Below are 25,993 nucleotides of genomic sequence, written 5' to 3'. Positions count from 1 at the left end.
CACTCTCAGGGTGAAGAAGAACTTCCTTAGGTTCGTACGTAATCTATCCCCTTTCAACTTTAGAGAGTGCCCTCTCGCTCTCCATACCTTGAAGAGGGTGAACAACCTGTCCTTATCTACTAAGTCTATCCCCTTCAGAATGGAGTGTTATAAAATTGTAATCCAAAAGAATGACACTCTTATACATGGAGTTTGGACCCAGAGAAGGCATAAAGCAGGCAACTTAAAGTATTAAAAACATAAGAATAGCCTTACTGGATCTGACCAATGGTCTCAAGTACCTGGCAAAAAAACAAATAGTAGCAGCATTCCGGAACCCCAAAAATTATCAAGATTCCATGCAGAATCTCAAAGAGTGGCAAGATTCCAGAACCCCAGAAAGTAGCAGCATTCCATGCCACCAATCCAGGGCAAGCAGTGGCTTCTCCCGTGTCTGTCTCAACAGCAGCCTAAGGACTTCCCCCCCAGGAACTAATCCAAACCTTTTTTTAAAACCAGCTACATTAATCGCTCTTACCACGTCCTCTGGCAACGCGTTCCAGAGCTTAACCATTTCTGAATGAAAAAAAATTTCCTCCTATTGGTTTTAAAAGTATTTCCCTATAACTTCATCAAGTGTCCCCCTTGTCTTTGTCATTTTTGACGGAGTGAAAAACCGATCCACTTGTACCCGTTCTACTCCACTCAGGATTTTGTAGACTTCAATCATATCTTCCCCTCATCTCTTTTCCAAGCTGACGAGCTCTAACCACTTTAGCCTTTCCTCACAAGAGGAGTTCCATCTCCTTTATCATCTTGGTTGCTGTTCGTTGAACTTTTTCTAGTGCCACTATATCTTTTTTGAGATAAGGAGACCAGAATTGAATGCAGTACTCAAGGTAGAGAATGACACAGGGACCATTTACCGTGGTAAACCGTGGGTCACCGCAGTAAAACCGCAGGAATGGAGACATTTGCTACTGGTTTACCGCAGAAATGGGGACAAGACCTTTTACCGCCCCGTGGGAGTGGTGAAAAGTCTTACTCCTGTGGTAAAAAATATTGTGCCCATGTCAGACTTGGCATCTTTTCCCCAGCTCCTCTTGCGCCTATTTTACCTTCAGGAGCCAGCCATGCCACGATGAAACAGAAGGAACCTAAAACCAAAGCCTGAGACCAATGTGATTTGAAGATTAAAATTACCAGACAACAAAAAGAAAAAAATATATATTTTATATTTTGTGATTAGAATATTTCAGATTTGAAATATGTATCCTGCTAGAGCTGGTATTAGACATAACTGGGGACTGCAAAGTCCAGGCTGTGCTTCTTTAGCTTCCAGCTGGCTTAGAGCTCTCTCTCTGACCAGGGGGCAGTTGCCCTAGTTGCTCTCCCCTAACACTATTCCTGCCATGTGTGACTAAAGTATTCTGTTAGCTTGATTTTTCTATGTAGCATCCTGTAGTAATTTGGTTTGTTCAGTTTTCACAATAGTGAAGGGGTTATTTGTGAAAGGGAGAGGAGATGAGATTTGTTGAACCTTGCTCTGTTTTATTTGTGTTTATAAAATGACAATTGTCAGAAGAGAAGCTTCCACCCACATACACGTGACTACAGGGCGGGACAGGCAGGCTTCGCTGGCATCAGTTTCTTTTCTAAAGCGCCGCAAAGGTAAGGGGGAGGGAGGGAGATAGATTTGGCCAGAGGTGGGAGGGAGGGAAGGGGGCGCGCGATTGGTGACCACGCGCCTTCCCTCCCTTGTTTCTTTATGCCGCGAAGGTAAGGGGGAGGGAGATTCTTGGGCCGCTGAAGGGCGGTGAGGTGGCGAGAGGGAAGGGTGGATGCTGCGGGAACGGGGCAGTGAGGGGATGGCAGGGACGGGGATGGGATAGTGAAGGGGACGGTGGGTTCGGGGACGGGACGGTGAAGGGGACGGCGGGGATAGGGCAGTGAAGGGGACGGTAGTCCAATGATGGAGTAGTGATAGGGACAGATTTTTTCACCATGTCTTTCTCTAACTCAAGGTGAGGTCACACCATTGAGCATAACAGAGCATAACCTTCCCCTCCCCCTCTATGAATGCCTCTTCCGGTTCTGCTCCATGAGACCTGTGTGCTCGCATTCTAGAATACTACTGAACATGTGCAGTATACTTCCACACTTGAATGCAATATTCATGCACCACAGTGTGCAAATGGGACTTACATTTAGGCACTAATGAGTCAATATTTTCAAATGCTGACCACATCTGGCTAAAATTGGCTGTGGATATTTAGTGCCAGGTCATATCTTGGGGCTTGCACTGAATATCCAGGCCTAATTCACAGCACTTATGATATTCAGCTAGGATCCACATAAGAATTTGGGGGAAAATTCTATAACCAGCAACTAAATTTAGGCATCGGTAGGTGCCCGGCCAATGGTCAGAAAAGGCAGGGTTGAAGCGCCTACGGAAGCCTAAATAAAAGGTGGCTAAAATGGCCGCTGGAATCATGGCTAGGTAGCCGATTTAGGCTGTAGGATGCCAAAGTAGGCGTGGCCAACGCCCAAAGTTGCATTACGCGATCTAAAGCATTTACCCAGCCGTGAATCATGCCAAGGCAGGAGGCTGAAATGTAGGCCCAGTTAACCTTGGCCTACATTTCAGCCACCTATCTTTGCCCAGACTGCAGCAGCCGATCGCAGCAGGGGAATTCCCCCCTCCTCCATCAGCAGAGTAGCAGGGATTCCCCAAAGCCATGATTCTTGGGCACCAGTTACAGAATTGTGGCTTTAGGGAGTCCCTGCCACTCAGATGATATTGGAGGGGGAAATTCCCCTGCCGTGATCAGCTGCTGCAGCCTAGTGACAAAGATAAGTGGCTGAAATTTAGCTCTGGGTTTTCCAGGCCCACATTTCAGCTACCTATCTTGGAGCGGTTCGATAACCGGCTCTCTGGACTGATTGACAGGTGATTGGCGGTGATTGACTTTTCTATACTGTTCTCCCAAGGGAGCTCAGAATGGATTACATGAATTTATTCCCTGTCTGTCCCAGTGGGCTCACAATCTATCTACTGTACCTAGGGCAATAGGAGGTGGGATTAAGTGGCTTGCCCAGGGTCACAAGGAAAAGTATGGGTTTGAACCCATAACCTTAGGGTACTGAGGCTGTAGCTTTAACCACTGAGCCACATGCTCCCCTAGGGAAGCTAGGGATCAAATCAGAACTGGGTTGTCCCCGCTCATAACATTAAAAAAAAAAAAAAAAATCCATCTTACAGCCTTTTTTTTGAAAAAGAAAAAGTCAGGATTTTCTATTTGAAAATATATGAGAACATCCAGTGAATGACACAGTGGTTACAGCTACAGATCGGCACCCTGAGGTTGTGGGTTCAAATCCCACACTGCTGGCAAGTCACTTAATCCCCCTTTGCCCCAGATACATTAGATAGATTGTGAACCCACCAGGACAGGAAGGGAAAATGCTTGAGTACCTGAATGTAAACCACTTAGGATATAAGTGGTATATAAATACCACAGATATAGAATAAAATGCCCGAATTCTGAACACCAAAAAACTAGGCAGAAAGACATCTGTCTGATACAATCTGAACAAAAGTGGCCTCACCGACATCCCTGCAGAGCAGAGAGGTGGGTGGTCAGTGCAGTGAACCTTTAATCCAGAGCGCCCGGGTTCATATTCCACTGCAACTCTGTAACTTTAAATGATAAGCCCTCCAGAGACAGGGAGATACCTTCAGGACTTGAATATGAACCATTTCAATAGGGTTTCAAGGTTTGATTTGATCGCTTATCCAATTTCTAAGCGAGTTTGCAATATAAAAAGAAAAGAAACAAACAGAGCATGAACATAATAAAAATGCCATTAACACATACAGAAAGTAAAAAATTACAAAGAAACATCAACTAATACTTGGCATATTAAAAGGGGGCAAATGAGACAGACAGACGGGAGACAAAAGGAAATAGGGTTAGAAATACAATTTGGATAGAAACAAAAGCCAAATAAGGAAAAAAAAAAAAAAACCCATAAGGAAAGGGGTCATTGCTGCTTAATTCCTTAAGGGAGTTAAAATACTGTAAATTTTTAGATCAAATGTAAAAAGCTGGGGAAAGTGTGGCGCAGTGGTTAAAGCTACAGCCTCAGCACCCTGAGGTTTTGGGTTCAAACCCATGCTGCTCCTTGTGACCCTGGGCAAGTCACTTAATCCCCCCCATTGTCCCAGGTACATTAGATAGATTGTGAGCCCACCAGGACAGACAGGGAAAAATGCTTGAGTGCCTGAATAAATTCATGTGAACCATGCTGAGGTCCCTGGGGAGAACAGAATAGAAAATTTAATAAATAAATAGTGTGAAAAAAGTTTCGCCTCTGATAACTAGAGCTGGCATTGTGACATCATAATGCCTCATTCCACCAATGCCTAAGAGCCAACCTCATCAGTGATGTCACAATGGTTTGATTGTCCTAGACTTGACTCACATCTGCTTCATTTTGATTACTAGAATGGTGCAAGTGGTTAAATCCTGAGGTTCTGGGTTCAAACCCATGCTGCTCCTTGTGACCTTGGACAAGTCACTTAATCCCCCCATTGCCCCAGGTACAGACAGGGAAAAATGCTTGAGTACCTGAATAAATTAATGTAAACGGTTCTGAGCTCCCTTGGGAAAACGGTATTGAAAATATAAATAAATGACTCTTGAGTAGGCCCTTGAAATGTCAGGCTTGCAGGTGCCTCCACAGACTCCAACGGATTCAGAATGCCGTGGCCAAGCTCATCTTCGCTAAAGTAAATTTGACCATGTCTCCCCGCTCCTGGCCAAGCTCCACTGGCTTCCGATAATCGCCAGGGTCCACTATAAATGCGCCTGTTTAACTTTCAAAATCCTATATGGTATCCTCCCTCCCTTTATCCCTCTTTCTTGGAATTCCTCAAACCCTGATACCACCAGATCCTCCCACAAATTAAAACTATCCTTCCCCTCGCTAAAAGGCATTTCCCACACAGGAAAGCTAGGGACCTCCCTCCACTTCAAAATCACTGAGCTCTGGAACAACAATACCTCCCCTCTTCGGAACTTGAGCTCCCTCCATCTGAAAACCTGGTTTTTCTCAAAAAATGTAAATCTCCCTCCAACTTAGGAATCCAGGAAACTCTTATATCTTGGCATCCCAAGTCCTGTAAATTTTCTTCACACTTCTACCTCTAACCCTCTGTTGTAGTTCCTTCCTATTTCTCCTACTGTAAACCGCGTCGAGCTCTACGAACGTGGAGATGATGCGGTATACAAACCTAAGGATTAGATTAGATTAGGTTAATATTTAGGTATAGCAGATATTTGTTTATGTATATGTTTATTAAAACTAATTCATATGATTTCAAATCCCACTATAACATAAGTAATATTAAAGGACACAGAGGAAAAGTCTCAGGATAAATGGAGTGTTATCAGGGGCCGCAGATTGATTTTAAGGAGCTAACTTATGAGATTTTGACGCAGTTGAAGAATATGAAGTGACTGAAGTTCAGGAGTCGACCTGTGAATATCCTGATGCAGTGGCGGAATTGCCGCACAATGCTGGCCGTGTTGATGTGTGAGAGGAGATGGCGCCTGACGATTTTGGACTGTACTGTAGATACAAAAACCAGTATCATGAAATATTGGCAGTATTGACTGAGAGAAGTAACCATTAATATAAGACTTATTTGAGTTTACAGCACTTTTATAAGATAAAGAAAGAATTTATACTGTACTAGTGTTTTAGCCCGTTACATTAACGGGTGCTAGAATAGATGTATAGACTTAGGAATTTCTTTCTTTCTTTCTTTCTCCCTGGCCCCCTGTCTGTCTGTGCTTCCGTGTTTCTGTCTTTCTCCCTGCCCGCTGTCTGTCTTTCTGTCTCTCCCCCCCTGTCCAGTAGCACCCTTCCATGTTCCCCCTGTCCAGCAGTAGCCCTTCTCCCTTCCTTTTACCTCCCTCCTGCCCAGCAGTACCCCTTCCCTGCTCCCCCTGTCCAGCAGTAGCCTTTCTCCCTTACTTTTACCTCCCCCCCTGTCCAGTAGCACCCGTTCCCTGCTTCCCCTGTCCAGCAGTAGCCCTTCTCCTTTACTTTTACCTCCCCCCTGTCTAGCAACACCCCTTCCCTGCTCCCCCTGTCCAGCAGTAGCCTTTCTCCCTTACTTTTACCTCCCCCCTGTCCAGTAGTACCCCTTCTCCCTTCCCTGCTCCCCCTGTCCAAGATTGCTACTTGTTCCCAACCAATCACACCCCTCCCCGCAGAGCAGGATCGTTCCCTGTTCCCAAAAAATCACACCCCTCCCATCAAAGTAAAGCAAGATTGCTCCCTGGGCCCCTTCCCCATCACACATCCCTTTACCTAAACCAATGGAAGATAGTTTACAGCTCCCTAGCATACACCCTTCCCTCAAAACAAAGCAAAATAGCTCCCTTCCCCAAGCAGGGTTATCTGAGAAGTGTCGCTTGTTTTCTGAGGCAGCTGGAGCAGGTGCAGCTTTTTTAAGCTGGGGAAACCGCCACGCGAAAACCTCCACCGCCGCAGGCTCCTTATTTCGTAAACCGCACCCAAACACTACCGTCGCTGGGGAAACCACCGTGCGGAAACTGAATCAGGCTCTTTCTAGTGCGCATGCGGGGGCACGTCACCACGGAAGCACGGAGCCACGAAGATTGAAGTGCGCATGCGCGCGCTAAGGGTTTTATTATAGCAGATGTGTAGCACCTCTAGATTGAGATAAACAAGAGTTTTTTGCAGATTTTCAAGCACAAAAGATTTTTAAAAATTGGAAGGAGGGAGGTTTTTATGCCTGCGATTGAACCGAGGGGTATTTACGAGTATATGTGCAAATAAGACCCCAGTTATCCTGAGGCTTTTCCTCTCTGTCCTTTTGTATTACTTATGTTACAGAGGGATTTAATATGTATTAATTAGTTTTGGCTTTTGATCACTGACCCCATGTAGGTATGATAGCATGTTTTCTAAAACACTTTATAAAATACTTTTATAAAACACTTTGGCTAAACAAAAACAAAAAAAAAAACACCAAAGCAGTTTACAAAAATAATCTCTAAATATTGAAACAAACAAAAAGAAATCCATTAGTATAGGAAAGATCAATACACATTCACATTATTTCTGATTTTCTCTTCAAAGTCAAGTCCCTTTAATCTCAAATAAAGGTTAATTTAAAATAATGAGCTTTCAGTTGTCTCTTAAAATTTGTCAAATGTTCTTCTCTACCTAATGCTACAGGCAATCTGTTCCACAGTGTTAGTGCCAAATAGAAAATACACAATCCCTTGTACACGTTAGATGCACTAGGGATATATGAGAAGTTATCGTTCTATTCTTAGTGGTCTAAGAGATTTACTAGGGATATACTGTGTATCGCATTGCCAAAGATGAGAGGTAAGAAGGTTCTAATTCAAGAAAAGCTCTATAAATCAGTAGAAGTATCTTAAAATCTACTCTATTCTATAATTTGTATTCTGCATATCCTACAATTCTATGTGGATTACAAATTATTCAGGTACTCAAGCATTTGTCCCTAACTGTCCCGGTGGGCTCCCACTCTATCTAACGTACCTGGGCAATGGGGATTAAGTGACTTGCCTAGGAAAGCCAACGAAATCTTAAAACCAATGGAGTCACCTGCTCTCTAAAATGATCTCTACCCAAGAAACAAATTGCTTGATTTTGAAGAGTTTGCAGGTGTTTTAATTTCCCAGATGATAAACCTGCATTAAACAGATTACCGTAATCTAATTTAGATAACAAAAATCACATGCAAAAGAGTATGAAAAACTCCCTCTTCCCCAAAAAACTTCTTTCAGGTCTAAGTTATCTTAGAACCCCAAAGCCCTTCTTTCTACCGCTGACAATTGTTCCTCAAGTGTTAGCTAAAAATAGAGAGTGACACGGGAAAAAAATTTTGCCCGTCCCCTTGGGAACTCATTTTCCCATCCCCTCCCCCTCGAGTTCTTTTCCTGTCTCTGCCCCATTCCTTCAAGCTCCGTCCTCATCTGCACAAGCCTCAAACGCTTTAAAATCCTAAGTAGCAACATTCTAGAGCTCAGACTGTGATGTCATAATGCCTCATTCCACCAATGCCTAAGCTCCGTCCTCATCTGCACAAGCCTCAAACGCTTTAAAATCCTAAGTAGCAACATTCTAGAGCTCAGACTGTGATGTCATAATGCCTCATTCCACCAATGCCTAAGCTCCGTCCTCATCTGCACAAGCCTCAAACGCTTTAAAATCCTAAGTAGCAACATTCTAGAGCTCAGACTGTGATGTCATAATGCCTCATTCCACCAATGCCTAAGCTCCGTCCTCATCTGCACAAGCCTCAAACGCTTTAAAATCCTAAGTAGCAACATTCTAGAGCTCAGACTGTGATGTCATAATGCCTCATTCCACCAATGCCTAAGCTCCGTCCTCATCTGCACAAGCCTCAAACGCTTTAAAATCCTAAGTAGCAACATTCTAGAGCTCAGACTGTGATGTCATAATGCCTCATTCCACCAATGCCTAAGCTCCGTCCTCATCTGCACAAGCCTCAAACGCTTTAAAATCCTAAGTAGCAACATTCTAGAGCTCAGACTGTGATGTCATAATGCCTCATTCCACCAATGCCTAAGCTCCGTCCTCATCTGCACAAGCCTCAAACGCTTTAAAATCCTAAGTAGCAACATTCTAGAGCTCAGACTGTGATGTCATAATGCCTCATTCCACCAATGCCTAAGCTCCGTCCTCATCTGCACAAGCCTCAAACGCTTTAAAATCCTAAGTAGCAACATTCTAGAGCTCAGACTGTGATGTCATAATGCCTCATTCCACCAATGCCTAAGCTCCGTCCTCATCTGCACAAGCCTCAAACGCTTTAAAATCCTAAGTAGCAACATTCTAGAGCTCAGACTGTGATGTCATAATGCCTCATTCCACCAATGCCTAAGCTCCGTCCTCATCTGCACAAGCCTCAAACGCTTTAAAATCCTAAGTAGCAACATTCTAGAGCTCAGACTGTGATGTCATAATGCCTCATTCCACCAATGCCTAAGCTCCGTCCTCATCTGCACAAGCCTCAAACGCTTTAAAATCCTAAGTAGCAACATTCTAGAGCTCAGACTGTGATGTCATAATGCCTCATTCCACCAATGCCTAAGCTCCGTTCTCATCTGCACAAGCCTCAAACACTCTAAAATCATAAGTGTTCGAGGCTTGTGCGGTAAAGGCAGAGCTTGAAGGAATAGGGCAGGGGCAGAGACAAAACTCGTGGGGACGGGATGGAGAAATTGAGTTCCTGCAGGGATGGGGACAAATTTGTCCCCATGTCATTCTCTAGCTGAAAATCAATCAAAATGCCCAAAATACAATATTTAAAACTGTCTAGTAATTTTATAATATGGCGACCCAAAGTCAAAGTAAACTGAGGCCTGTACAAACCCCCTGTAGAGATATTCAACACGAGTCGAATATCCTTCGGCGATTTAGCAGTCTTGTCAGGGCAATTTTGTAATGGGCTCAAATCTAATGTAGAAGGTCCATAAACTTACAAAAGCAAAAAAGATCGATCGATAGATACTCACACCAACTTCTTGAATCGATGCGACCCGTAAGATACTTGAACGTCTCGATCATGTCCCCCCTCTCTCTGCGCTCCTCGAGCGAGTAGAGCTGTAATTTGCCATACGAAAAACGGCTTGACCAATTACAGCTCTACTCGCTCGAGGAGCGCAGAGAGAGGGCGGACATGATCGAGACGTTCAAGTATCTTACGGGCCGCATCGAGGCGGAGGAAGATATCTTCTTTTTCAAGGGTCCCACGACAACAAGAGGGCATCCGTTGAAAATCAGGGGCGGGAAACTACGAGGTGACACCAGGAAATTCTTTTTCACTGAAAGAGTGGTTGATCGCTGGAATAGTCTTCCACTACAGGTGATTGAGGCCAGCAGCGTGCCTGATTTTAAGGCCAAATGGGATCGGCACATGGGATCTATTCACAGGGCAAAGGTAGGGGAGGGACATTAAGGTGGGCAGACTAGATGGGCCGTGGGCCCTTATCTGCCGTCTATTTCTATGTTTCTATGTAATCTAACTAAAGAACTTAGAAATATATTTGACAAGGATGAACCCTGACGAAGGCTACAATCAGAGATCTCATCCCTTGAAAACTCAGGCCCAAAAAAATATCTTTGTGCCTTGGGGGTTTTTTTAACCTGTTCCTGGGGTTATTTGGGGTGCTGATTCAGAAAATTGCATTGGATAGACTGCATCAGCTCTAGTTGGTTAGATATGGTTGAATATATTAATTTTTTTTACCGCTATTTAAAAGATCTCTTCTGCAGAATCGGGATGTCATAACACGTTTTGTTTTTTTTTGAATGGGAAATATTATGCATTTAAATTAACCACTTTTTTGTGTGTATAATCACCTTTGTTTCGCAACAATTCATCTACTTCCTTTCGTACACAAAGTACCGTGTTTTCACCCATATAACGCGCATACACGTATAGCGCATACGCGTATAGCGCGCGGGTCCATCCTGGACCTGGTACTTACGAACGGGGAAAGCGTCACGGAAGTCACGGTGGGAGAAACGCTGGCAACCAGTGACCATAACATGGTATGGTTCAACCTTAGAAAGGGCTTCCCTAGATCACAAACAAAAACAAAGATACTCAATTTCCGGGGCACTGACTTCGCAAGCATGGGTGATTTCGTCCATCAGACGCTACAGGCTCAAGAAATAACGGATGATGTGGAAGCTATGTGGTCAACACTGAAAAAGACACTACACGAAGCAACTAACCGCTACATAAAATCGGTAAACAAACAACAAAGAAAGAGAAAACCCCGTTGGTTCACTGATGAGGTCTCACACCTAGTCAAGGACAAGAAAAGAGCATTTCTTTCATACAAACGCACCGGGGAGAAAGAAGCTAACATTGAATACAAGACAAGGTCTGCAGCGGTCAAAACAGCAGTCAGGGAGGCCAAACTTCGAGTGGAAGAAACTCTAGCAAAGAACATTAAGAAAGGGGACAAATCCTTCTTCAGGTATATTAGTGACAGGCAGAAGAACACAAACGGGATAGTACGCCTCAGAACAGCAGACGGGAATTATGTGGAAACAGATTCCGAAAAAGCCAAACTACTGAACGATTACTTCTGCTCAGTCTTTACCTGCGAGGCACCTGGACACGGGCCACAGCTGGAAGCAAAGCCAAGCAAGGAAGACCCATTTCAGAATTTTGGGTTCTCACCAGCTGATGTTTACAGCGAACTGTCAAGACTCAAGGTGAGCAAAGCCATGGGACCAGACGAATTGCACCCACGAGTGCTCAGGGAGCTGTGCGATGTCCTGGCGGAACCGTTAACCATGCTCTTCAATCTCTCCCTAAGTATGGGAAGAGTCCCCCTGGACTGGAAGACAGCTAACGTCGTTCCTCTGCACAAAAAGGGTTGCAGAGCGGAGGCTGCGAATTACAGACCAGTGAGTCTCACATCAATAGTGTGTAAACTCATGGAAACATTACTTAAATGCAAATTAGATACAATTTTGGATGAGGGGAATCTAAGGGATCCTAGTCAACATGGATTCACTAAGGGTAGGTCATGCCAATCCAATCTTATCAGCTTCTTTGATTGGGTAACAGGAAAGCTAGACTCGGGAGAGTCTCTAGACATAGTGTACTTGGATTTCAGTAAGGCTTTCGACAGCGTCCCACACCGTAGACTATTAAACAAGATGAAATCGATGGGGTTAGGTGAGACACTAATTGCATGGGTCAATGATTGGCTAAGTGGAAGACGTCAGAGGGTGGTGGTCAACGGCACCCTCTCTGAGACATCGGAGGTGACCAGCGGAGTGCCACAGGGCTCGGTCCTGGGTCCACTCCTTTTTAACATATTCATAAGGGACTTGACCCAAGGGCTTCAGGGTAAAGTAACTCTATTCGCTGATGACGCCAAACTATGTAATATAGTAAGTGAAAGCAATCTGCAGGATAGTATGACGCAGGATCTGCTTACTTTGGAAAACTGGTCCTCGACATGGCAGCTGGGCTTCAACGCTAAGAAATGTAAGGTTATGCATCTCGGTAGCAGAAATCCATGCAAACCTTACACCTTAAATGGAGAAACACTAGCTAGGACTTCAGAAGAAAGGGACTTGGGAGTAATCATCAGTGCAGACATGAAGGCCGCCAAACAAGTAGAGAAGGCCTCATCCAAAGCAAGGCAACTTATGGGATGTATCAACAGAAGCTTCGTTAGCCGCAAATCTGAAGTCATAATGCCACTGTACAGAACCATGGTGAGACCTCATCTGGAGTACTGTGTACAATTCTGGAGGCCACATTACCGTAAAGACGTGCTTAGAGTTGAGTCGGTTCAGCGGATGGCCACTAGGATGATCTCGGGGCTCAAGGGTCTCTCGTACGAAGAAAGACTAAACAAATTGCAGCTCTACACTCTAGAGGAGCGCAGGGAGAGGGGGGACATGATTGAGACATTTAAATACATCATGGGACGTGTCGAAGTGGAAGAAGACATCTTCTTTCTCAAGGGACCCTCGGTCACAAGGGGGCATCCGTTCAAACTCAGAGGAGGGAAATTCAATAGTGACATAAGGAAGTATTTCTTCACAGAAAGGGTTGTAGATCACTGGAACAAGCTTCCAGAGCAGGTGATCAAGGCCACCAGCGTTATTGACTTTAAGAATAAATGGGATGCCCTAGTAGGATCCTTACGAGAGTCGAGTTAAGGAACTAGGTCATTAGTACTCAGACTTAATGGGGTGGGTCAGTAGAGTGGGCAGACTTGATGGGCTATAGCCCTTTTCTGCCGTCATGTTTCTATGTTTCTATGTTTCTATGTCCAAAGCATTTCAGTTAAAAATTTTTTATATAGCACGCACACGCGTATACCGCGCATGCTGCTATAACCTCCTCCCACTCCCGCTTACTCTTCTGGCCTGCGAACCGGCATCCTCCCCCCCGCTCGCGTCACCCCCCCTCCCCCGCAATCCTACATCCCCCCCAGCACCGCAAAACATCTCTTACCCGATTGGGCACCGGCACCAATGCACAGGACGTGCCAGTGCCAGTGCCCGAAGATCCTCCCTCGTTGTTGCTGGGCTGGGCTGTGCTGGGCGGTGCGAGGGAGATCCGTCCTGTGCATTGGTGCTGGTGCCGGTGCCCAATCGGGTAAGAGATGTTTTGCGGTGCTGGGGGGGGGATGTAGGATTGCAGGGGAGGGGTGTGACGCGAGCGGGGGGGGGGGGAGGATGCCGGATCGGAATGAAAAAAAAAAATTGTACAACGCGCTCACGCATATAACGCGCAAGGTTATGCACGGTTTGTAAAAATTGTGCATAACGCACGCGTTATATGCGTGAAAATACGGTATTCTTGCTTTTTATGCCTTTGGGATAGTAGAGCCAAACATGAACATTGGGCAAAAAAAGATTGGCCTCCGAAGGAACATATATGGTGGTTGGAGGACAAAAAGTATTCCATGAACCTTTGGTAGCACGAGATAGAATCATACTGCTACCACCACATATAAAGCTAGGCCTGATGTAAAGGCTTTGAATAAAAACGGTCCGTGCATTGAATAGATAGTGCATATGTTACCTGGACTTGCCATGGAAAAACTGAAGGCAGGAATTTTTGATGGTCCACAGACCCGACAACTTATAAATGATTCACATTTCATGGCATCAATGAATGAAATTGAACCATGCGCCTGGTCTTCATTTGTTCTTGTTCTGACAAACTTTCTTGGCAACAAAAAAGCGGACAACTACACACAATTACCGTATTTTCACATAGATAACGCGCACACGGGTATAGCGCGCAAAAAACACATATTTATGGACATAAATTTTTATATACCGCGCACACCCGTATACCGCGCATGCTGCCCGACTCTCCTTTCGCCCGCCCCGACTCTCCTTTCCTCCTTGAAGTCCTGTCCCTACCCTGAAAGCCTGATGCCCCCCCCCCCCGATGTCCGATTCACCCCCCGCAAGACCGCTCGCACCCCCACCCCGAAGGACCGCTCGCACCCCCACCCGAACGACCGCTCGCACCCCCACAGCCTCACCACCCTCCCCCATGGAGAAGCTGTCTACCTTGTTTCCGGATGCCAGCGAGCCCAGCTGTTTCCTCTGCCGGCGGTCCCGCCCCTTCTCTGAGCCCTGCTGTGCTGCTTTTTCTTCCGGCGGTCCCGCCCTTTCTCTGACATCAGAGAAAGGGCGGGACTGCCTGAAGAGGAAGCAGCGCAGCACAGGGCTCTGAGAAGGGGCAGGACCGCCGGCAGAGGAAGCAGCTGGGCTGGCATCCGGAAACAAGGTAGACAGCTTCTCCATGGGGGAGGGGGGGAGGCTGTGGGGGTGCGAGCGGTCCTTCGGGTGGGGGTGCGAGCGGTCCTTCGGGGTGGGAGTGCGAGCGCTCCTTCCGGGTGATGAATCGGGCGTCGGGGGGGGGGAAACTATGTAAAAAAAATTTTGTACAACGCGCTCACGCGTATAACGCGCAAGGGTATGCGCGGTTTGTAAAAACCACGTATAATGCGCGCGTTATATGTAAGAAAATACGGTAGTAGGATCTGCTCTTTCGTTTCAACAGGCTTGGCTGTAATACGAGTGCTAAAGTCCATTATCTCCACAGTCCCTTAGATCGCTTTCCAGAGAACCTTGGTGACTTAAGCGAATAGCAAGGTGAAAGATTTCACCAAGACATAAAAACAATGGAAGCCAGATACCAAGAAAGATGGGATGCACACATGATGGCAGACTATGGTTGGAATCTTATGTGGGATTGTCCTGGCAGATCCCACTCTCGGAAGATTTCACCAAGACATAAAAACAATGGAAGCCAGATACCAAGAAAGATGGGATGCACACATGATGGCAGACTATGGTTGGAATCTTATGTGGGATTGTCCTGGCAGATCCCACTCTCGGAAGATTTCACCAAGACATAAAAACAATGGAAGCCAGATACCAAGAAAGATGGGATGCACACATGATGGCAGACTATGGTTGGAATCTTATGTGGGATTGTCCTGGCAGATCCCACTCTCGGAAGTCTTACAAAAGGAGCTTCTTCGGTGTCGAATGACTGGAAAGTTTGTATCATAAACTTGTGCTTATGGTATGAAATAAGTAGATTTTCATGTTGTACACTTTTAATTTTTAATATGTTTCCTCCATGCTTTTTTTATATTTTGAATTTTTATTGAAATTTAAATTTTACATGATGAAATAAACATATCATTAAGAAAACAGCAAGGTACAAAATATTCCAAAGAAAAGAAGAAATAAACAGGAAATACCTTCCAATTATCACCTTGTTATTTAGTCCACAAAATGAGGGAGTGCTAAAATAAAATGGATTTAAATTTCCTATTAAGGAAAGAAAGAAACGGCATCTATTGTGGATCCTTCTTAATTATTTCGAAGTACTTGGTTGAACATTGAGGGGAGTACTTGAGGCTACCACCACTTTTCCAGAAAGAAACTTAGACAATTGAGTGCGTTCGAATTTAAACACTACATTAAAATGTCCTGATTTTTTTTATGGGCAAGCAGAGTGAAGAAGGGTATATGGCACATGTTCTGTATCTCAAAAACTAGATAGGAGAAAACTGATTTCAGTTTTGGAATCAGCAGGTCAAATTTACCCTGAAACAGGTCTAATATTTGAGGCACCAAAATGAGTGTTGGCCACAGTGATTAGATCCACAGGCCACTTTAAATGTACAATCCCTCAACAACCAATCAAATACCATTCCTTTTATACTTATATCATGCAATGCCTTTATATACAACTGATGATCTACTGCAGGGGTGTCAAAGTCCCTCCTTGAGGGCCGCAATCCAGCTGGGTTTTCAGGATTTCCTCAATGAATATGCATTGAAAGCAGTGCATGCAAATAGATTTCATGCATATTCATTGGGGAAATCCTGAAAACCCAATTGGATTTTGGCCCTCAAGGACCGGAGTTGCCCATGTCTGGTCTAGTCAGTCTGCTAAATCAGTGGTTCCCAACCCTGTCCTGGAGGACCACCAGGCCAATTGGGTTTTCAAGCTAGCCCTAATGAATATGCATGAGAGAAATATGCATATAATGGAAGTGATAGGCAAGCAAATCTGTTCCATGCATATTCATTAGGGCTAGCCTGAAAACCCAATTGGCCTGGTGGTCCTCCAGGAAAGGGTTGGGAACCACTGTGCTAAATCATCCCCATACAGCAGGGGTGTCAAAGTACCTCCTCGAGGGCCGCAATTCAGTTGGGTTTTCAGGATTTCCCCAATGAATATGCATGAGATCTATTTGCATGCACTGCTTTCAATGCATATTCATTGGGGAAATCCTGAAAACCCAGCTGGATTGCGGCCCTCGAGGAGGGACTTTGACACCCCTGATCTACTGGATCAAAAGCTGAGGGCTCACAATCTGAAGGTTAAAAAAAAGAGTGAACAATATTAGAACCTGAGTCTCCCAGTTTATAATCCACTGCTCTAACCAAGGCTATTCTTCAAACCAACTTGGTCTTGAGGTCAGAATGCCCATGCCACAAAACACCTTGGCTGAAGAAATTGCACTGGTTACCTGTGCGATTAGGTATTATTTTCAAAACACTAACTTTGGTGTTCAAAGTCATTTATCATGGGATTCCTTGGTATTTATCACAAACTATGGCAATTTACCGACCGTTCAGAACTTTGTGATCTGAAGGTGCGATCTGGTTGGCATGGACGGACTTCTCAAAAATGCATTATGAGAACTTCTGCTATTTCCATCATGGGAGTAATAATAATAATAATAATAATAATAACTTTATTTTTATATACCGCCATACCCAGGGAGTTCTAGGTGGTTCACATCAATTAAACAAAACTTAATAAGAAATTACAATAAACTATCTTTACAAGTAAAGAAGGTATTGGAACAAAATTAACAAGAAATTACAATTGATCATGGTTACAGTTGATCATAATTACAGGCAATGAGGTGACAAAGATGGGCATGCGAGGGGGGGGGAATGAGTAGGTCATTGGAGTTAGTGAGATGGGGGAGATCAAAAAGAGGGGGGAGGGGACCGGGCGAGTTGGGTCGTTTGAGGGAGGGGAGAGAGAAATGGAAGAGATGGGATTAGGGATATTGAGCGTGGAATAAATGCGTTTTGAGTGTTTTTCGGAAATCAAGGTAGGAGTGGGCCTTGAGCAGAATTTGGGCTAGCCAAGTGTTCTGTTTGGCTGCCTGGAAGGCGAAGGTTTTGTCGAGTAACGCCGTGGAACACATTAACTGGACTGCTAAGGGCTCTATCTGATATTCAGATGTTAAAAAAAAAATGCTTAAAACTACACTATTTCTAGAAGCATTTCAGTAAAAGATGTGTTGCCTGATGCTGGTTTTAGGATGAACTATACTGTGAAGAACTACGAAACTATGGCTTTTTAAGATGATAACAAGACTAAGAAAGCCATAATGCCCCTGTATCGCTCCATGGTGCGACCTCATCTGGAGTATTGCGTTCAATTCTGGACTCCTTATCTCAAGAAAGATATAGGGCTCCTTTTACTAAGGTGCGCTAGCGTTTTTAGCGCGCGCTGAATATTAGTGTGTGCAAACTCCGCGCTACACGGAAAATACTAACGCAAGCTCTATGGAGGCATTAGCGTCTAGCGTGTGTGCTAAAACCGCTAGCACACCTTAGTAAAAGGAGCCCATAGTGGCGCTAGAAAAGGTTCAAAGAAGAGCGACCAAGATGGTGAAGGGGATGGAAAGCCTCTCGTATGAGGAAAGACTAAAAAAGGTTAGGGCTCTTTAGCTTGGAAAAGAGACGGCTGAGGGGAGACAGGATTGAAGTCTACAAAATTCTGAGTGGAGTAGAACGGGTTCAAGTGGATCGATTTTTCACTCCGTCAAAAATTGCAAAGACTGGAGGACACTCGATGAAGTTACAGGGAAATACTTTTAAAACCGATAGGAGGAAATTTTTTTTTCACTCAGAGAATAGTTAAGCTTTGGAATGCGTTGCCAGAGGATGTGGGAAGAGCGGATAGCGTAGCTGGTTGAAAGAAAGGTTTGGACAAGTTCCTGGAGGAAAAGTCCATAGTCTGTTATTGAAGAAGACATGGGGGAAGCCATTGCTTGCTCTGGATCGGTAGCATGGAATATTGCTGCACCTTGGGTTTTGGCCAGGTACTGGTGACCTGGATTGGCCACCGTGGGAACGGGCTACTGGGCTTGATGGACCATTGTCTGACCCAGTGGGGCTATTCTTATGTTCTTATGTCTTGTCTGTTCCATTTTGTTGTGTAAGGCCGCCTAAGAATAGGCGGTTGATAAATTTTTAAAATAAATAAATACCACATCATGTTATGAGGGAGCCTAGTTTCCTTTTCTAGTGTCACATTCAGGAGTGAAGGAGGAGGACAGTAACCATGGGAGGATTCATGAGGGGTCGTGCCTTTATCCCTCCAGTGGGCTGGGGGCAGGGCTGGGGGTTGAAAGGGGAGGGACTGGGAGCAGAACAGGGCGGGGCCAGGTGTCCTCTTTTTTTTTTTTTTTTTAAGAGGAAATCTGGTAATCCTAAATAGACATGGCCACCTCTCAAATACTGTGTACAGTTCTGGTCGCCATATCTCAAGAAAGAAATAGCAGAATTAGAAAAGGTACGGAGAGGGGCAACAAAAATGATAAAAGGGATGGGATGACTTCCCTATGAGGAGAGCTAAAGCGGCTAGGGATCTTCAGCTTGGAGAAAAGACGGCTCAGGGGTGATATGAGAGAGGTCTATAAAATACTGAGTGGAGTGGAAAGGGTAGATGTGAATCGCTTGTTCACTCTTTCCAAAAATACTAGGAGTAGGGGACATGCGATGAAGCTACTAAGTAGTAGATTTAAAACAAACCGGAGAAAATATTTCTTCACTCAATGTGGAATTAAATTCTGTAATTCGCTGCTGGAGAATGTGGTGAAATCAGTTAGCTTAGCAGGGTTTAAAAAAGGTTTGGATAATTTCCTAAAAGAGTCCATAGGCCATTATTGAGATGGCTTGGGAAAATCCACTGCTTATTCCTGGATAAATGGCATAAAATTTGTTTTACTACTTGGGATCTAGCTAGATATTTGGGACCTGGGTTGGCCACTGCTGGAAGCAGGATACTATGCTGGATGGATCTTCAGTTTGTCCCTGTATGGAGATTCTTATGTTCTTATGGTGACAAATGGAAAGTTACCCTTGTTGTGATGTCTGTGTTCAATCATGAAAGGGTATAACCTCCACAGAGTGGCAGTTGTGGCTCTGGCCATCTTGCTGAGCAATCTGGATGGACCATGCAGGTCTTTATCTACCATCACTTTTACTGAATGTTACCGTTTTATTGTGAAAGGGGGGGCGATCCCTACCACTATTTGATTTGCAGTACAGCATGAAACCAAGAGGAGGTCAGCAAGCAGGTCGAACTGTCCTAAGGAAATCAGTCAGGGGGGGGGGGATAAAAGAAAACGGAGACATCTATAAAGTCGAAAATAAAATTGCCGCCCACCTCTTGTCATTCTCGGAGTCATTGGGTTGTTTTATTGCATGACATCGCCAAAGGCAAGAGCCTCAAAATGTCCAGATAACGCCGCAATCTGATTGGCTGAGTTCCTCTGCAATGTATTCTGCTTTCTCCGAGTATCAGGGGAGAACGGTAGATCATGAACAGTTCTGTCATTTCTATTAGCTCACGTGCCCGGAGGCAGAGAGGCTTTCCTGCAGAGTGACACAGAAATTCTCCGAGTCCAGTGGCGCCTGATTAGCAGAGGACCCGGGTCGAATTTATCATCCTTCTGAGGCAGGCAGAGCCCTGGAATATCACACTGTCAGTCGGTGTTTGTGGTTAAGTATGTACAGGCCCGTTGCCGTGGCAACCAATTCTTCAAAGTTACTTTTGCCATTCTGCCTTCTAAAATGTGTTTCTCTGCTTCACTGCACAGTGATATTTGGAAGCCGGCCAAGCCTAAACCATCTCTTTTTTTTTTTTCTCCTTCTTCTTTTTTTCTAAATTAAGAAGAGGTCCTTTTCTAATCTGGTTTACTTAGTTTTTGTGATGACTTTATCACTTCCTGCTGTAGACTCGCTGCTGCCAAGCCATGAAAGTCTTAAAATTTTCCAAGAAAAGGGTACGGTATATAATAATTCAATGGCTGCTAATATTTTCCCATTTAGGTACCCGTCGTCACATACATTTATAGCTTTCTTGAGGATTTAATAAGAAGCAGGGAATGTTGGGGGGTTTAATAGCGATGCGGAGGAGTCTGCTATCCAGGCCTGGCTTCTGTTTATTACGTGAGTAGATGGAGATGTGTGGCGGGGACCACTTTTCCTGCTCCAGAGGGAAGAAGTGCCGATAATCTCTCAACAGTGGAGATTCAGGGTGTATTCATAACCTTTATTTTTTTTTTTTCAAAGGAAGTCATGAGCTGCGGCTCATATGGTAAGTTAATCGAGAAAAGAAGGTGACACAGTACAGCAAGGGTGGGTTGGGGGGGCGATCCTCTTCCCCTCTAGGGTAACTGGAAAATAAAATCATGGCACTATAGCACTAGTTAAAGCAGATTCTAAATGAGGTGGGAGAGTAAAAGAGCTAGTAAAAACTTCCAGACCCCCCCCCCCCCCTTATCCTATAATTTCATTCTGATTGGTTGGAATGCAATGGCATGTCTCTAGAAATAAATTTAAATGAGAAAATGGCAGGAAACATCTACAAGTATGTCATGGGTGATACCAGGCAGGACCTGTGTATTTCAGAGATCAGGAACAGTTTCTTTGAAGTCTCCCTTTCACAAAACTCATTCCAGAGATTTCTATGCATAAATGTAGGAAGAAAACAGTACACGACACTGGCATTTTGCTCATAAATACGTAAGATTTAGATTTTACATACGTAGGGAATGTGTACTAGGGTATAGATGCTCAAGATGAGCATATGCATAGGATGAATTTAATGTACAGACTCCTCCGCATTGCTGTTAACCCATCTGATGGTCCCCCCAACATTTCCTGCTTCTTATTAAATCCTCAAGAAAGCTCTAAATGCATGTGATGACAGGTAGCTAAATGGGAAAATATTAGCAGTGCCTATAGCATCTATAATGGTGCCGGTTGTTATATGAGACACAAGGTCTTTTCCTCCTCTTAACCAGTTTCCTGTTGTTTTGTGGTTCTATAAGTACTAAGTGTTGCTTTAGTACTTGCCCTGTTTTGTGGAGTTTACATGTCTTTTATCTGCAAATACATTATCGTGGTAAATTTGATTTTGTTCTGTTGAAATGACATTTAAGCAAGCGCATTTCAGATCAGAGGCGATCTTCAGCTGGTGCCCTGCATCTTCAGCCACCAGAGGGCCCTAGAGAGCTCAGCCTTATGCAAATAAAGAGACCTTAAGCTGTATCTGATATCGAGCCCAATTGCCAGACCCCCGAGGAGCAGGATAGGACTCAAGATACTGAGAAAGGATCTTTGGGCATATTTTCTTGCTTTCCAGTAACTGAAGAGCAGCTAAGCCAGGCTTTGGTACATGGACATGGCCACCTGTGATGCTTCACTATGAAGTGACTTGCGAGAACTTTGATATTTTGCCCTGAACCATGTATTTTGGACACTGAACTGGACCTCTTTGTGAGTAATGTGAACTGCTTATGTAGACTTAAGCAGTTAGGGCTCCTTTTACTAAGGTGCGCTAGAGTTTTTAGCGCACGCAGGATTTTAGCGCACGCTAAACCCGCACTACGCTTCCAGAACTAGCACCAGCTCAATGCTGACGTTAAGGTCTAGCGTGCACTATTAATGTCTTGACTTGTTCAGGTAAAATGGACTTGCTAAGGGGTCTCAGTCATAGGGTTACCAGATGGCTCCAGAAAAAGCAATGGAAGTAAAGCGACCTTGTTTCACCAATGTTTTGGCTCAACAGGGGAACAAACAATACAGCCTTGAAAGGTGCAGCTCCAGAACAAAGAAAACAGACAAGAGCACTTAAAGCCCTCCCTCCAACACAGACCTCACTTCTGTCCAAATCAACCAATCAGCACTCAGCTCAGCTCTTATCAAACACAACTGATTGAAGAAAATCAAAACATCAAAAAAGAAAAAGTATTATTTACATTGTTGCTTTTTCTTTTTTGATGTTTTGATTTTCTCCAATCAGTTGTGTTTAGTAAGAGCTGAGCTGAGTGCTGATTGGTTGATTTGGACCAGAAGTGAGGTCTGTGTTGGAGGGAGGGCTTTAAGTGCTCTTGTCTGTTTTCTTTGTTCTGGAGCTGCACTTTTCAAGGCTGTATTGTTTGTTCCCCTGTTGAGCCAAAACATTGGTGAAACAAGGTCGCTTATTGGGAAGATTGGAGAAGATGTGACAGCGTTGGAGCTCAAGTCATCTTTTGTCAGCTAAGTCCTTGAACGTGCCTCCGAGTGACTTTGCCCTTTTCTAAACCTGAGCTGTTCTGTGAGGAAGTTTTTTTGCCAGTGAAAGTATCAAAAGCAGTTTTGATTTGTATCTTTTGGTTCTCTACTGCTACATTAGTCTGAGGCTTTTTCTCCCTCTTTTTGGGTCCATGCTGGGTTTGAAGAGGGGGGTACCTCGGTGCCATGATCACACAACATTTTGACTCATTATTGTTAGTTCAATGCCATGCAGCCCAGCTAGTATCTGGTTTTCTCTCCCTTCTCCAAGCTAAAGGATGCTTGGTGCCTCTCCCAGGCTTTCCTGAACTTCACTACTGGTTTTGCCTCTACCACCATCACTGAGTATACCGTCTCCCTGAGTGCTGTTGCTTGGTTGGCTAAACAGTTGCGTGGGGTTGGACCAAAGTCTTTACAAACGGACAAGAGCCAAAGGTCCACTATGGGCTCCTTTGACTAAACCAAGATAGCAGTTTTCGCATGCGCTAGACCTTAACGCCAGCATTGAGCTGGCATTAGTTCTAGCCATGTAGCGCAGGTTTAGCACACGCTAAAATCCTGCCTGCGCTAAAAACGCTATCGCAGCTTAGTTAAAGGAGCCCTATAAATCAGAGGTGTTGACCTAACACAATACCATGTTTCGGCGTATCAAAATGCCCTCTTCAGGGGCTCAAAAAATACCGTATTTTTCACACTATAAGACACACCTTGGTTTAGAGGAGGAAAACAAGAAAAAAAATATATTCTTAACCAAATGGTGTACTAATATATTTAATAAAATATAGCAGAATAACATTTCAACCATGTAAAGTCAACAGCAGTATTAAGAACCATCATCACAGTCATTAACAAATGAGGAGAGACTTAGGGTCAAGCACTCTTCTAGTTTTCTAGGCTCTGCACTCAGCCCTCCTCCCTGCCAGGCTCTGTGCCCTGTCCCCCCTCTGGTGGTCTAGTGGTAGGACGGGACAGGAGGGATCTGTCCCAGTCGACTAACAATTTTTATCCTCCCCCCCCCCCCCGGTATCTTTTTATATCCTGGTGGTCCAGTGGTGTATCGGCAGGAGCGAGCTTTCTGCGCTCCTGCCCCGCGCTGAGCCCCTCCCTCGCTGGACGGCTGCCTCAGATCTCACGGCCAGCGGCGCACAAGGCAGGAGTGAGCTTTTCGTGCTCCAGCCTGGGCCCGCGCCGCTCCCTGAATGGCTGCCGTCAGTTCTTGCGGAGCGCCGGCTAAAAGACGCTAGGGAGAACACCTGCACATCACAGTCTGTGACCCAATATTTGCTCCATAAGACGCACAGACATTTCCACCCACTTTTGGGGAAAAAGACGTACGTCTTATGGAGCGAAAAATACGGTATATTGGACCTGTGGCTCCTGTCTGTTTGGATAGACTTTTGTCCAACCCCACTTTCCTTTGTTTCCTGTTGTTACTTCGTAGTGGTGGTGGTGGTGGTGGGAGGGGGGGGTTCTTTTCTCTGTTGGACTCTTTATGGACTGGCTAAACAGTTACATCAGAGCTACTGAAGAAACACGAAATCCCAATACTCTTCCTGCCAGAAGCATGCAAAACGCTGAATCTATTCACTTGATAAATATGGCTGACTATCCTGCTGTCCACGGAGAACCTACGTTACAGGTAAGTAACTACACTATATATTCCTAACCTCTGTTTGAATTAACATATCTGCACAGCACTTGCAAAGCTTCTACATGCCGGCTAATGTTTTGATCTCTTTCCAGGAGCTGGGTACCAGCTGAAGTCACAAGCTTGAACTTTTCAGTGATTTTGAGGTGTTTTTTTTCTCTCTCTCTCTCTCTTCTAGCTGCAGGCACTGAACTCATGACATGATTTGCCCTGACATCTCAATCAGCCATTGTGGAAAATAGTCAATACCTATAGGTTTCAATTCTATAGGGTTCACAGGCCATGGCAAATAGCTTGCAATATGGAAATGTTCTGTGTAAGGCCGTATTTTTCCTTAAGATGCAAAAAAAAAAAAAAAAAGAGAAGCCATTTAGGCCAATCCAAGGGATGGTCCCCTTTCTCCCATAGCGGTTTATTTCTCTGCATAATTTTGGCTGACTAGAGGCCATAAGCTAACAATTGAGTTTGTGGCTAGTCATATGTAGCTCTGTTGCTTTAGACACATAACAGGATGAAGGATGTCTCCTGGAGGAAAAATATCTTTGGGCAGGACTGGAAGGTTTCTCTTTCTCGATGGAAATTTATACATATTCCGCAGACATGTTTCACCGAATGCGTTCTTGCCAAAATATAATAAAACTATTAATAACAGAAAGAACGGGTAAGTAGCTTTAAAGCAAATCTCAGCCTGCACATGCTGCTGCCTGAAACCTAGTTTTTCTTCTGGCGGTAATGCTCCATTAACTTTCAGAGAGATGATTTACTATTTGCCCTTTACAGAAAAAAGATTGAAATAGCGGGAGCAGATTAAGCGGCCAGTGCTGTACCTGGGAGGCTCTAAACCTTTCATCTCCTAAACCGGGAGTCGCTGGGATCTGAAGAACAGCTGAGGGGAAGATTACTAGAGGAATAATCCTAAAAAGGGGGGTGGGGGGTGGGGATGCGATCTTTGAAAAACCTGGGCATTGTTGTAAGATCTCACTGTGGTGCATCATTGGAAAGGCTGCATTTGTGTACATACGAGAAGGGGGTAGATGCTTTCTCGGAGCCAAGTCTGCAAAGCGATGGAAGCCAATGCATAAAATTTAAACGTCCTTTATTTGTTAAATTGCGGTAAGATATTTTGAGCTCTTAGATGGAACACAATTTTCAATTAAAAAAACAAAAAACAAACCTAAAACAAAATAAATAAGTCAATAGTCATATTTCTTTAAATCACCTTTCAGGAGGTCAATATTTAAAAAGGTTTAACCAGGTTGGAGAACATCTTGCCTGGTTAAACCCTGCTTAGCTGGCCTTTAACCCGCTAGTGGCACTGAATATCCCCTCTGTCGGTGCACTAACCAGTTAGGTCAGAGGTGGTCCATGGGCAGATCTTGGGCAAACCCAACATTTAACTGGTTAGTGGAGATATTCATTCTGCTTACTGGTTAAGTAAGCATATAACCCCCCCCCCTTTTTACTCAGCCGTGAAAAAGGTTTTTACCGGAGTACTAAATGTTCCGACGCTCATAGAATTCCCGTGAGCGTCGGAGCAGCATCAAAGCATTTTGCGCCCCGGACTGCGATTAAAAACCTCTATCGCGACTTAGTAAAAGAGGGCACAGATGGGTCAGCTGAAAGACTGTGCTAACTGTACCCGCTGAGTTAACTGGATTGCTGTAATTCAGTCTATCTCGGATTGACACAGGCAAAGAACCAGGCCTTGCAGTTGGCAACGAATTTGGCCGCTAGGCCGATTACAAACACAGCCAGAATGGCGCGCCTTTCGCCTGCCTTGAAACAACTTCATTGGCTGCACAAAGTCCTCACGATAGTCCATCGGGTTCTATATAGGTCGGCCCGCCAGCATGTTTCGATGCATTGTGGGAGATCTAC

General features: G+C 44.6%; 1 protein-coding gene across 4 annotated transcripts in view; it reads right to left on the bottom strand.

Moving 5' to 3' along the window:
* CELF4 (CUGBP Elav-like family member 4) overlaps nt 1-25,993 on the bottom strand; it is a 2,081,001-nt gene that overhangs the window by 644,189 nt on the left and 1,410,819 nt on the right. Inside the window, exon 1 of one of the 4 annotated variants that reach the window (XM_033935327.1) lies at nt 19,574-19,855. The exons of the other annotated variants lie outside the window; for them this stretch is intronic. Coding sequence (XP_033791218.1) covers nt 19,574-19,595 — 22 coding nt within the window. The 5' untranslated portion in view covers nt 19,596-19,855. Of the gene's footprint in view, nt 1-19,573; nt 19,856-25,993 lie in introns of those variants that run through there. 4 annotated transcript variants of the gene reach the window in all.

This window comes from Geotrypetes seraphini, chromosome 1 (assembly GCF_902459505.1).
Source record: "Geotrypetes seraphini chromosome 1, aGeoSer1.1, whole genome shotgun sequence".
In the NCBI taxonomy this organism is placed as follows: domain Eukaryota; kingdom Metazoa; phylum Chordata; class Amphibia; order Gymnophiona; family Dermophiidae; genus Geotrypetes; species Geotrypetes seraphini.
Note: the sequence above shows the minus strand (reverse complement) of the source record. Positions and strands in the feature narration are given on the sequence as shown.